Source organism: Erythrolamprus reginae, chromosome 8, assembly GCF_031021105.1.
Source record: "Erythrolamprus reginae isolate rEryReg1 chromosome 8, rEryReg1.hap1, whole genome shotgun sequence".
NCBI classification, from domain to species: domain Eukaryota; kingdom Metazoa; phylum Chordata; class Lepidosauria; order Squamata; family Dipsadidae; genus Erythrolamprus; species Erythrolamprus reginae.
In genome coordinates, this window is record NC_091957.1 from 41,977,252 (window position 1) to 41,991,533 (window position 14,282).

A 14,282-nucleotide genomic window follows, 5' to 3' on the forward strand; every position below is an offset into this window, starting at 1 on the left:
TACAAGTCTTCAAGTTGCCAAGTTTGAAGATCTCTGGCCTCGACCATGATGGCAGTGAAGAAAAGGTAGCAAAAGATTTATAGATGCCACCATGGGAGAGAGGCAAGTCTTGGAAGGATGTCCGTGCTGTGATCTTTTTCAAGGCCTCCCTGCTTAAATCCCCCCTCCCAAAGTATTTCTTAACTCAGTTAAATCTGTAGATTATATGCAACGTTAAATCATAGAAGCCATGTGCTGAAACAGGACTTCAGAGACCAAGCACCAGGTGTTCAGATCTCCAAACAGCTGGAGACATCAAGAAACAGAATGAATTATGTATCGCAACGGTGAAGCCTACGCAAGAACGAACAATTTTTTTATTCTATTTAAAGCACAGGATTTGGGGCTATACGTTTCACACAGTTACTAAAAATGCATTTGCTCTGTTTTTCCTCCACCCACCCCCTGGTAAACTCTCGTGGCTTCTTATAATGTGTTTTAAAATAAAACACCCTGAACTGAAACACTTAAAAATATCCAGCATGACAAGCATTAGAGACACAAAATTCAGTGCACTGTCAGAATAACTTCAACTCAGTAAGGAAAAAAAAGGACAAAAAAAAAGAAAAGAAGAAGACCAGAGGATAAAAGCCATTTACGAGATAGCTGAAGATGAAAAGCTAGCAGTGGAATATAGAAAAAGCTACACAATAAATCTTAAGAAAGATTGAGCCCAGGTGAATGATAAACCCCCGTAATGTTCTTCTTTTCTTACATGCGAAACAAGTAGAATACAGGTAATCCTTGATTTATGATAACAACTGAACCCAACATTTATTTTGCTAAGTGAGACAGTTGTTAAGTGAATGACTGCACTTTAGGACAGTTAGTAATTCTCTAACTTCTCCATTGACTTTGCCCATCAGAAGTTCACCAAGATCATGGATGAGATCATCCAAGGGCATGGGGTGATGTATCATCAGTACGCTGATGATACCCAGTTGTACATCTCCACCCCATGTCCAGTCAATGAAGCAGTGGAAGTGATGTGCCGGTGCCTGGAGGCTTTTGGGGTCTGGATGGGTGTCAACAGGCTCAAACTCAACCCGGATAAGACAGAGTGGCTGTGGGTTTTGCCTCCTAAGGACAATTCCATCTGTCCGTCCATTACCTTGGGGGAGGGAATTATTGACCCCCTCAGAAAGGGTCCGCAACTTGGGCGTCCTCCTCGATCCACAGCTTCCATTAGAGAACTATCTTTCAGCTGTGGCGAGGGGGGGTGTTTGCCCAGGTTCGCCTGGTGCACCAGTTGTGGCCCTATCTGGACCACTGCTCACAGTCACTCATGCCCTCATCACCTTGAGGTTCGACTACTGTAATGCTCTCTACATGGGGCTACCTTTGAAAAGTGTTTGGAAAGTTCAGATCGTGCAGAATGCAGCTGCGAGAGCAATCATGGGCTTCCCAAAGTATGCCCATGTTACACCAACACTCCGCAGTCTGCATTGGTTGCTGATCAGTTTCCGGTCACAATTCAAAGTGTTGGTTATGACCTATAAAGCCCTTCATGGCATCGGACCAGAATATCTCCGGGACTGCCTTCTGCCGCACAAATCCCAGTGACCAGTTAGGTCCCACAGAGTTGGCCTTCTCCGGGTCCCGTCGACTAAACAATGTTGTTTGGTGGGACCAAGGGGAAGAGTCTTCTCTGTGGCGGCCCCAACCCTCTGGAACCAGCTCCCCCCCCGGAGATTAGGATTGCCCCCACCCTCCTTACCTTTCATAAACTCCTTAAAACCCACCTCTGCCGTTGGGCATGGGGGAATTGAGACTTCTCCCCCAGGCCTATATAGTTCAACATTTAGGTTGACACATGTTTTTTGCCATTAATAATTTAACCTATAATTTCATATATATATATAATTTTCAAATTCAGCAAAAAAAACCATGTGACATATATATATATATATATACACACACACACACACACACACAGTGGTACCTCAAGATACGAACCCCTTGTCTTACGAACAACTCGTGATACGAACCCAGGGTTCAGAAAAATTTTGCCTCTTCTTACGAACTTTTTTCGAGTTACGAATCGGCGTTCGGAGACTGCTGGGAAGCCGCGCGGCTGTTTTAAAAGGTGACAGCCGGGCGGCGGGGCTTCCCAGAAGCCTCCCGAACGCTAGTTTGTAACTCGAACAAAGTTCGTAAGAAGAGGCAAAATTTTTCTGAACCTCGGGTTCGGTTCGGGGGGGTGCTGGCAAGCCCCCCAGGCTGGCTGCGACCTTTTAAAACAGCCGCGCCGCTTCCCAGCTGTCTCCTGAAGCCGAACGCCAAAGCTGAACTTCCCCGTTCGGCTTCAGGAGACAGCTGGGAAGCGGTGCGGCTGTTTTAAAAGGTCGCAGCTGGCCTGGGGGGCTTGCCAGCACCCCCGAACCCCGAACCCGGGTTCGGGGGGGTGCTGGGAAGCCCCCCAGGCCGGCTGTCACCTTTTAAAACAGCCGCGCGGCTTCCCAGCAGTCGCCGAAAGCCGTTTTTTTGCGGGGGGTTTTTTGGTTGCACAGATTAATTGACTTTACATTGTTTCCTATGGGAAACAATGTTTTGTCTTACGAATCTTTTGTCTTACGAACCTCCTCCTTGCACCAATTAAGTTCGTATCATGAGGTATTACTGTATATATATATATATATATATATATACACATACATACATAGATAGATAGATAGATTAGATAGATAGATAGATAGATAGAGAGATAGAGAGATAGAGAGATAGAGAGATAGAGAGATAGAGAGATAGAGAGATAGAGAGATATAGATATATATAGAGATATATACCGTGTTTCCCCGATAGTAAGGCAGTGTCTTACTTTCGGGGTATGTCTTACATTGGAAAGGAGGCGCGCGAAGGAGGGGGCAGCTCCGGACCCCCCCTTTCCACCCCTTGTCGCCCGAGACAAGGGGCAGCGAGGCAGGGGAAGAGGCGGTGGCTTCCGAGAACATGTTGCTGTTATTTGCGTCAGGGGGGGCGCTTGGCGACCGCCTCTCCGCTCGCCAAGTGGCGGTCGCCAAGCGCCCCCCTGACGGCGTTCGGCGGCTTCCGAAGCGACGCTGGGCGAAAGAGGGTGGCCAGCAGTGGCGGAAGGTGAGAGGTGCCTCTTCGCCCGCTCGATCTGCCGGAGAGCCGGAGAAGGAGGCACCTCTCGCCTTCTGCTGCTGGCCGCCCGCCCTCTTTCGCCCAGCGCTGCTTGAAAGGACCCCCCCTTGGCTTCTGCTGGGGGTGTGTGTGGGGGTCCAGACGCCCCCTTCTCCGGCTCTCCGGTATATTGAAGAGCGGAGCGGGGAGAGGCGCCTGGCAGAGCGCTTGCAGGCGGCGGCGGGGGGGGGGGGGGACGATGGCGGCGGGGGGGGACGTATGTCGAGGTTCTACTGTCTCTTCATACTGTGTTTCCCCGAAAGTAAGACATATGTCTTACTTTCGGGGTATGGCTTATATTAGCCGACCCCCCTGAAACCCCCCATATGTCTTACAATCGGGGGGGTCTTACTATCGGGGAAACACGGTAGATATATGAAATTATAGTTTAAATTATTAATGGCAAAAAAACATGTGTCAACCTAAATGTTGAACTAGGAAAGTAGTATATATATATTGGTACGAAATACTGTAAAATATATTGTATAATGTTCTTAATTTTATATTTGTACATGTTCTGTATTTGTTCCATTTAATTTTTGTCATTATTTTTTACTTTTTTCTTTTTCCTTTTTGTATCTGTATTTTGTATTTGTGTGTTTTTTAACATCATTATTTTCAGTGCTGTTGTAACTTTGAATGATCACTAAGGAAACTGTTATAAATCAAGGACTACCTGTATAAATGTTTATGCATCCATATATGTATATGTGTACACGCACATAGATACACATGTAGACATGCATGGAAACAAGGACAAGAAGTATGAGGAAAAAAGAGAAACATACATTTTCTGTTGTTCCCGTAATCACGTGTAGTCCGTCATAGGTTGACTTAATATACATTCCCTAAAAAGAATGAGACGAGAAACCATTAATACAAACACACCTTTGTTCCTGCAACAAAGATGCGTGCATATTGTGCTCCTGTTAAGGACCCCAACCAGCCATCCAGCCAAGCCCTTTTCTAAAATACAAACATAATCCTAGAATGTAGAATAACATAATTCGAAGGGGTGTTAGAGGTCTTCTAGTCCAACCCCCTGCTCAAGCAGGAGAACCACTTCAGATGGCTGTCCAATTTTCTCTTGAAAGCCTCCAGAGATGGGACACTCAAAACTTTTGAAGGCAAGCCATCCGGCTGGTTAATTGTTCTCACCGCTAGGAAATTTCTCCTAATGGTGAGAACAATCCATTGTTCTCGAACTTTTCTTACACATTAACAGAGTTGGAGGAGACCTTGTAGGTCATTTAACCCAAACCCTTGCCCAAGCAGGAGACCCTACACTATTTCTGATAGATGGCAGTCCGGTCTCTTTTTGAAAGCCTTCAGTGATAAAGCTCCCACAACTTCCGAAAGCAAGCTGTTGCATTGGTTAATTGTTCTCAATGTCTGAAAATTTCTCTGTATTTCCAGGTTGAATCTCTCCCTGTTCAGTTTCCACCCATTATTCCTTTTCTGGCCTTCAGGTGCTGTGGAGAATAGCTTGATCCTCCTCCTCTCTGTGGCAGCCCCTCAAATATAATCCATCCATTCTGTCTTCTCGATTTTCTCTACCACTTCCAAACTGAAATGTTACCATTGAGCAATAGCATCTTGTTCTGGCCAGTAGTGTGCTAGTGGAATGGTTGAGTGTTGGACAAATGTGGGGTTTTATATTATATTGTATTTTGGTTTTTTATCTTTGTATGCCACTCTGAGTTCACTGGAGAAGGGCAGCCTATAAATTCAAATAGATAGATAGATAGATAGATAGATAGATAGATAGATAGATAGATAGATAGGTAGGTAGGTAGGTAAGTAAGTAGGTAGGTAGGTAAGTAAGTAGGTAGGTAGATAGGTAAATAGATTACATAGATAGATAGGTAGGTATGTAGGTAGGTAAGTAGGTAGATAGGTTGGTAGATAGGTAGATAGGTAGGTAAATAGATTAGATAGATAGATAGATAGATAGATAGATAGATAGATAGATAGATAGATAGATAGATAGATAGATAGATAGATAGATAGAGAGAGAGAGAGAGAGAGATTTCCCTTTAGCATTCCATGACCATCAAGAATTTTTACTAAGTCTGATAAACCCTGTAAGGCAGTAGTGGGTTCTAAATCCTGTTACTACCAGTTCGCTCATGCGCGTGCATGACACTTCTGCTCATTCAAGTGAGTGGAGTGGGTGGAGCCTCCCGCCGTCGCCACTACCAGTTCACAGAACCAGCCTGAACCGGGTTTGTAAGGTACAGAAACAAGTCAGACACGAGTTTTCCCAAACTAACAATATTTTCTTAAGTACAATTAATATTTTCTTAAGTACTTATTGTCAGCACTCCAAATAACATCCGAGAAATAAATCAGAGTCCAAACCTCATCTTCCTTCCAAGTTCCAATTTATTATCAGAGTCATGTTGGTACCGAACTGTAGTCAAGCTGGTACTAAGGTTCCTACAGTTCCTTACCCAGGTTCATCCCTCATCCCCACCCCCACAAGTTCATCACATGGACCAGTCTGATTGCTTGCAAGTCCACAGACCTCCTCCATAATTCTGCTGGTGCTGAACAAAGGATGACCTTGGACTTTCAAGAAGGAATTTGTTGTGGCTAGAAACTTTCCCTCTCATGCAACCACCCCTCCCAATTCTCCCAATTCTATTCTAACTGTGGGAGGCCAAAGTCTCTAACTCCAAACGGTGGCTTTGGCCTGACAGGAGACCAAGTGCAATTACCTTGACTGTAAACTCCAAACTTGACTGTAAAAAATATGACTTCAGCAACCGAGTTGTCGAAGGGTGGAACTCATTACCTGACTCAGTAGTGTCAACCCCTAACCCCAAACATTTTTCCCTTAGGCTATCCATGATTGATCTCTCCAGGTTCCTTAGAGGTCAGTAAGGGGCGTGCATAAGTGCACCAGTGTGCCTTCCGTCCCCTGTCCAATTGTCTCTCCTTATCTCATTTATCTTTTCTTCCTTTCAAATATGTTCACCTATACTTTTATATCTTTTCTTCTATTCTTTTCTTTACTTATATTATTACATATCTTTCTTTTCAATGTGTATTATGTATTGGACAAAATAAATAAATAAATAAATAAATAAATAAATAAATAAATAAATAAATAAATAAATAAATAAATAAATAAATAAATAAATAAATAAATAAATAAATAAATAAATAAATAAATAAATAAATAAATAAATAAATAAATAAATAAATAAATAAATAAATAAATAAATAAATAAATAAATAAATACCTGCAACCGACTGTTTCCAAATAGAAATGGTTAATATCAAAGCAGGTAGATCACCAACAGAGAATGGGAATCAGAGTCAGCCTCGACTTCACCAGAGAACTGAATCAAGTTTTGTCTTTATGTCCCCTTTGTGATCTTCAAATAGAAAACTTGGGGATTAATATTGGCCATATTACTGAGTGTGAAAAGCAAGGGATTTGGGCAGAGGGGGGGGGGGAAACAGAAGAACTTCAAACAATACTTTTTATTCAACAGAACCTACTTCTGTCATCTTTATACCCCATACAGAGCGCTAACTCATAATAAAAAAAACCAAAAGACCCGTTGAAGATTTAGATGTTATTTTTATTCAGCATGCTTGAATAAGTGCTGGGCGCATTTATCTGCCTTGAGAACAAAAAAACCAAACCAAAACAAAAAAACAACAGCTCTGCTTTTTTCCTATGAAGAACACAGCCCTTTGAAGCTTGTCTTTAAAATGAGAACAACTGGTTGGGGCATAAAGGCTGCACCTCTGCGAGGCTTCATCAAAACAAGCCAGCTCAGGAGCTGCTGAAGGACTACAAGGAAGGAATCGTAGCACGATGCTTGAGTGCTTCATCCAAATTTAAAAACCCCAAGTCCCAGGAGGCGTGCTACCCTCAACGAAAGAGAGGTATGCCTATTTTCCTAGCTTCAGTGCACCAGTGTGCCTTCCGTCCCCTGTCCAATTGTCTCTCCTTATCTCATTTATCTTTTCTTCCTTTCAAATATGTTCACCTATACTTTTATATCTTTTCTTCTATTCTTTTCTTTACTTATATTATTACATACCTATTCTCTTCAATGTGTATTATGTATTGGACAAAATAAATAAATAAATAAATAAATAAATAAATGAATGAATGAATGAATGAATGAATGAATGAATGAATGAATGAATGAATGAATGAATGAATGAATGAATGAATGTGCCATCTCCAGATGTGTAAGAGAAACTGGGAGAAAAGTAGGCTATGGATTTGCAGTATTGGTATGAGCTCTAAACCAGATGGTTTGGAGGCATGCCTCTCCCCCCCCCAAATGGGGTCAACCACACTGTGAAGAGAGAGAGGGCTAAGACAGCCAATTGTCTGAAATGACATAGGGCAGGAATGGCAACCCTTTTTTCCCTATTGCGCATAAGCAAGTGCCCACACCCATAATGTAAGCAGCCCCGAGTCTTCAGAGAATACAAATCTAATTAACTGGTCGCACGAATCCCAGCGACCAGCGAGGTCCCACAGAGTGGGTCTTCTCCGAGTCCCGTCAACTAAACAATGTCGTTTGGCGGGACCCAGGGGAAGAGCCTTCTCTGTGGCGGCCCCGACCCTCTGGAACCAACTCCCCCCAGAGATTAGAACTGCCCCCACCCTCCTCGCCTTTTGTAAGCTCCTTAAAACCCACCTCTGCCGTCAGGCATGGGGGAACTGAGATATTCTTTCCCCCTAGGCCTCTACAATTTATGCATGGTATATTTGTATGTATGTTTGGTTTTATAATAAGGGGTTTTTAGTTGTTTTAGTATTGGATTGTTACATGCTGTTTTTTATCACTGTTGTTAGCCGCCCCGAGTCCACAGAGATGGGCGGCGTACAAATCCAATAAATAAATAAATAAATGAATGAATGAATGAATGAATGAATAAATAAATAAATAAGTAGATAGATAGATAGATAAATTGAATTGAATTGAATTGAAATGAAATGAAATGAAATGAAATGAAATAAATAAAATAAAATAAAATAAAATAAAATAAAATAAAATAAAATAAAATAAAATAAAATAAAATAAAATAAAATAAAATAAAATAAAATAAAATAAAATAAAATAAAATAAAATAAAATAAAATAAAATAAAATAAATAAAATAAAATAAAATAAAATAAAATAAAATAATTCAATGTCTGGGGATGGTGAAAACGGCCTCTCTCGGCCCCTGGAAGCCGGAAACAGCCTATCTCAACTTCTGATGGGCTTGGTAGGAACCATTTTTCAGCCTTCCCAGGCAAAAGTGCCCTCCCAGAGCCTCCTCATGAGCCAAAAATCAGCTGTCCAATGCACACATGCACATTGGAACTGAACTAGGGCAACAGTTCATGTGCCGGCAGATATGGCTCTGCGTGCCACCTGTGGCACAGCTGCCATAGGTTCGCCATCACTGATATAGGGTGGGTCTCCTGCTTGAGTAGGGGGGGGGTATAACTGGAAGACCTCCAAGGTCCCTTCCAACTCTCTTATTCTATTCCAAGGGGTCTCTCCAATCTTGGCAGCTTTATGAGTTGTGGGACTTCAATTCCCACAAATCCTGCCGACTGAGGAATTACGGATGTTGAAATCTACAACTCCTAAAGTTGACAAGTTCGGAAAATTCTATTCTATTCTATTCTATTCTATTCTGTTCTGTTCTATTCCATTCTTCTAATTCTATTCTATTCTATTCCATTCCATTTTTTCCATGACATTCTTTTCAGAAGTGACTGATCTTGGCATGGTTAGCCTCAGGTTGTCCTGCACCCTGAGCAAAATGATATGAGACAGCTGGCTGGAGTAATAATTTGAGAGCTTTGGTAACAACCCTCTGCGCCCAGTCCAATGCAGTGGGATTTTGCAGACCACATTATGTTAGCTTCAACCAATGATTTATGTAAGTTATACCTCCAACGAAAGCTGTCTTGTTACAGATGTATTAAAAAATTGTTGAGGTTGGAGAAAAACTTTATGCATGCGATATTAGATTTGGTGGAGAATTGACTAGCCCCGGCCTTTTGGAGGGAGGAGATGGGACAGAAGGCGACACATCAAATGATCTGTCGGCTTCCTTGGGCAGAGCATGGAGGGCACATATCAACCCAGAACATCTGGTGAGATGCATTCTTGATGGATGGGAAACTTGGAAGCAGTTTTCCCAAAGGCTGTAAAGCAGTTTTTGCAACCTTCTTCTGGTCTTCGTCCAAAATCTTGTCTTCCCTCTTGTATGCAGAAACATCACATCTGCCTGAATCTTTGACATTTGTGGCGTTCACTTTATGGGATTCTCCAAGGACTAGTTTATCCTTCATAGCAAGAAGCTGCTGACGCTAAAGGAAATCTATAGCTTCCCGTGCCATGGAGACACTGCTTGAGGGACTGTTCCATATTATGTTCCATCAGACAAGCAGACCAAACTTTACAAATTACCCATACAGGATATTTATTTATTTTTTCTTCCTCTCTGCCATCTGTTATGGGGTGGTAGAGAGAAAAAAAGCTGCCTGAGGCAGTTCCCAGTCACATCAAAGCATCCGTCCTGTATGAAAAGATGAGTGTGTATATGAAAAAAAGATATGGAAGGGAAGACCTCGATGCAAGTGTGAGCAGGGCCTTATCTGCTGTGGCCTAGAGGTGGAGCTCTTGGCTTACAATCAGGAGGTTGTGAGTTCAACTCTAGGTAGAGGCAGATGTAGGGTCTCATGCTTGGGCAGGGGATTAGACTAGATGACCTGCAAGGTCCCTGTCTGTTATCCATGCAGTCACATGAATGGAGAAATACAGTGATAGCTTGTCTTACAAACTTAATTGGTTCCGGGACGAGGTTCTTAAGGTGAAAGTTTGTAAGACGAAACAATGTTTCCCATAGGAATCAATGGAAAAGCAATTAATGCGTGCAAGCTCAAAGTTCAACTCTTTTGCCAGCCGAAGTGCCTGTTTTTACGCTGCTGGGATTCCCCTGAGGGTCCCCTGCATGGGAAACCCCACCTCCGGACTTTCGTTGCCAGCGAAGTGCCTGTTTTTGTGCTGCTGGGATTCCCCTGCTGGGATTCCCCTGCAGCATCACAAAAAGACGGAAGTCCGGATGTGGGGTTTCCCATGGAGGGGAGCCTCAGGGGAATCCCAGCAGCACAAAAACAGGTGCTTCGCTGGCAACGGAAGTCCAGAGGTGGGGCATCCCAGTGGCGGTGGTGGATTTGTAAGGTGAAAATAGTTTGCAAGAAGAGGCAAAAAAATCTTAAACCCCGGGTTTGTATCTCAAAAAGTTTGTATGACGAGGCGTTTGTAAGATGAGGTATCACTGTATATTGTTGCCTTTGAAGCTCCGACAACAAGCAGTTCAACATTCCCACAAACCCAAACGTTTGCGCCTTCTATTTTGTTTGTGCTTCTCCTGCATAGTTGAAAAAAAAATAACAACCTACCTTCAACAATATACTCTTTGCCCGTAATCTTTCCTAAATTATCCATTCTTTCTTGTACATAGCTCCCCTAGGACAAATGTTTTTCCCCCCTCTTTTTTGGGTGATCCATTATTTATTTCAGTACAGTACAAAGCTCAAAGAAGCGTGTAGGCTGAGGGATTGCTGCAATCCCATTCATGATTATTTCAGAAAGAGAAAAACGTGGTCAGGTTTCACTCAAATGTACACCAAAGGCAATTTATCCCTATCTTGTTACATTTCCGAAGAAGAGTGAATGTCTCAATGCTATTTTCCACAATAGCCCCGGTACACTGCTTATATTTTCTCAGAAGAGCAGATAAAAATATCTCGATACTTGGGGGGTTTCCTGTGTTGAGTGAACTCAGTCTTTAATACACAAGATTGGGATTCGTTTAGCCCAGGATGGTGGGCATGGGTTAATAGTGCACTTCAAGCAGAAGATTCTACTAGCCCCTTTGAGAAAAACTAAAGGTTGAGTCCATGACTTCTACATGTTGAACAGTTGCTCTGTCCCTAAGGTGGGTCATCCCTCTCTGCCTTCAGAAGTTGTGTAGCTTAATCACTGGAGGGTTGTAAAAAGAGACAGGACAGTCACTTGTCTGTGATGATACAGTGTCTCCTGCTTGAGCGGTGTGGGGGTGGGGTTAGGCTAGAAGACCTCCAAGATCCCTTCCAACTCTGTCATTCTACTCTACTCTACTCTACTCTACTCTACTCTACTCTACTGCACTCTACTCTACTCAACTCTAGCCTAGCCTAGCCTACCCACTCTACCCTAATTTACCCTACCTACCTATCTATTCTATTCTACTGTACTGTACTGTACTCTACTCCAGTGATTTTCAACATTTTTTGAGCCGCGGCACATTTTTTACATTTATGAAACCCTGAGGCATATTGGGGGGGGGGGGAGCTAAAAAAAGTTTGGACAAAAAAATTCTCTCTCTCTCTTCCTCCCCTTCACTCTATTTCTTTCTCCCTCCCTCTTTCTCTCCCTTCCTTCCTCTTTCTCTCTTTCTCTCTCTCCATCCCTCTTTCTTTCTCTCCCTTCCTTCCTCTCTTTTTTGCTCTCTTTCTCTCCCTCCCTACGTCCCTCTATGTCTTTCTCTCTCTCTCCTTCCTTCCCTCTCTTTCTCTCTTTCTCTCTCTTGCTCTCTCTTTCTCTTTCTCTTGTTCTCTTTCTCTCTCTCTTGCTTTCTATCTCTCTTGTTCTCTTTCTCTCTCTTGCTTTCTTTTTCTCTCTCTCTTTCTTTCTTTCTCTCTTTCTCTCTCTCTCTCTTTCTTTCTTTCTCTCTCTCTTTCTTTCTCTCTCTCTTTCTTTCTTTCTCTGTGAGCTTCGCGGCACACCTGACCATGTCTCACGGCACACTAGTGTGCCACGGCACACTAGTGTGCCACGGCACACTGGTTGAAAAACACTGCTCTACTCTACTCTACTCTGTTCCGTTCCACTCCACTCCACTCCATCCCTGTTTTCTACTTTATTCTACTCTACTCCATTCATTCCATTCCATTCTACCTGTTTTCTACTCCACTCCACTCCATCTCATCCCATCCCATCCCATCCCAACAAATCAATATCTAATCTGATTTCTGCTAGATGCAACATGTTGCTCTGCAATGGTCAAGGGAAAACCTGACATTTCAATTCAGCAGACTTGAGATGGAATCCTCGACTGGAGACAACGTGTTCCAAGCCTGTCCTCGCGAAACAAGGACAAAGAAAGCTGCCATGCTGTTATTAATTTAAAGGCATTTTATCCAACCAACGTTGCAGCTTACTAAGGTTTCTGGGAGAGTCCAACTAACGCAGGAGGTCATTAAGGAGGAAGAGAAATGCAACTTGCCAAATATTATTTCACCTCTGTTCATTTTCTACTTGTCAGATTATTCACACTTGCTCTTTTATATTATTGTGAAATTCATGCAGTTCTCAGACTATTTTTTTCAGTTCAACTGACAAAATATTGGGATTTGGAACCACTGTGCTCAACACAAATGAATTTCCTTGGTAAATTGGCCATTAAAAAAAAACAAAACTAAAAATGGAAAATCAAGAGCTGCAGTTCTGTGATAATTGAAGATTTTTGATGGAACTCAAAAGGAAAAATAATACTTCTTGGGGAAAATGTATCTGAGAAAAAAAATCCAGAGCAATAGTTATAGTGCTTTGTAGCTAAAGTTGAGCACTGTCAGGCTGATTAGCTTCATCTGATGTGACACAAATTCCAAGCAGAATTGTGCACTGCCCAAATATTAGTTATAATAAAAATTCTTCTCTAGGCATTTTTTCCCTGTAATTCAGAGGAAAAGGATCTATGTCAATGCTAGACATTTCCTTCTTCTGTTCCTTTTCTTTTCCATTGGGATGGCTTCCTTCAGAAACTGAAAGCATGTTGCTGTATTTTATAGGTGATGAGATTCTTTCCATACAAACAGGCAAGTTACAATCTCAGAACAGAACAGAATGGAATGGAGTCGAGTGGAGTGGAGTGGAAGGGAAGGGAACAGAGAACAGAGAATAGAGAAAGAAAGGGAAGGGAGAATAGAGAATAGAGAAGGGGAGGGAGAATAGAATAGAATGGAAAGGAATGGGATGGGATGGGATGGGAGGGAAGGGAACGGAGAACAGAGAACGGAAAGGAAGGGAGCATAGAAAATAAATAGTAGAGAATAGAGAGTAGAGAATAGAGAATAAAGAATAGAGAGTAGAGAATAGAGAATAGAGAATGGAGAATAGAGAATAGAGAAGGGGAGGGAGTAGAGAATAGAATAGAATGGGATGGGATGGGAGGGAAGGGAACGGGGAACAGAGAACAGAAAGGAAGGGAGCATAGAGAATAGAGAGTAGAGAATAGAGAGTAGAGAGTAGAGAATAAAGAATACAGAGTAGAGAGTAGAGAATAGAGAGTAGAGAATAGAGAAGGGGAGGGAGTAGAGAATAGAATAGGATGGGATAGGATGGGATGGGAAGGGAAGGGAACGGAGAACAAAGAACGGAAAGGAAGGGAGCATAGAGAATAAAGAGTAAAGAATAGAGAGTAGAGAGTAGAGAATAAAGAATAGAGAGTAGAGAATAGAGAATAGACAGTAGGGAATAGAAAATAGAGACTAGAGACTATAGAATAGAGACTATAGAATAGAGAGTAGGGAATAGAGAGTAGAGAATAGAAAATAGAGAGTAGAGAGTAGAGAGAGTAGAGAATAGAGAGTAGAGAGTAGAGAATAGAATAGGCCTGAAGGGACCTTGGAGGTCTTCTAATTCCGCCCCCTGCTCAAGCAGGAGAACCTATAACATTTCAGATAAGTCTAGACCAGCGATTCTCAACCTGCGGGTCGCAACATCTTTGGGAGTTGAATGACTCTGTCACAGGGGTCACCTAAGACCATCAGAAAACACATATTTCCGATTATCTTAGGAACCAAGACACCACTCCTCTATCTGTCTCCAGGTGGGTCCTCCCACATGCAAATAAATTACTGCAAAAAAAAAACCCCTACCATGGGAACTTCTAAGCATGCGCAGAAGCCTAATTTCTGGCATTGCACATGTGTTGCCATCTTGTTTTTGAATTTTTTTTTAAATAAAAAAAAATTGTCACTGTGCATAACGCGTGCGCGCGCCCATGAGGCACGGC

At 42.4% G+C, this 14,282-nt stretch overlaps 1 protein-coding gene across 1 annotated transcript in view; it reads right to left on the minus strand.

Annotated features, from left to right (window-relative positions):
- LOC139171704 (connector enhancer of kinase suppressor of ras 2-like) overlaps window positions 1-14,282 on the minus strand; it is a 290,698-nt gene that overhangs the window by 191,439 nt on the left and 84,977 nt on the right. The window contains exon 6 of the mRNA XM_070760142.1: window positions 3,972-4,031. Coding sequence (XP_070616243.1) covers window positions 3,972-4,031 — 60 coding nt within the window. The remainder of the gene's footprint in view (window positions 1-3,971; window positions 4,032-14,282) is intronic.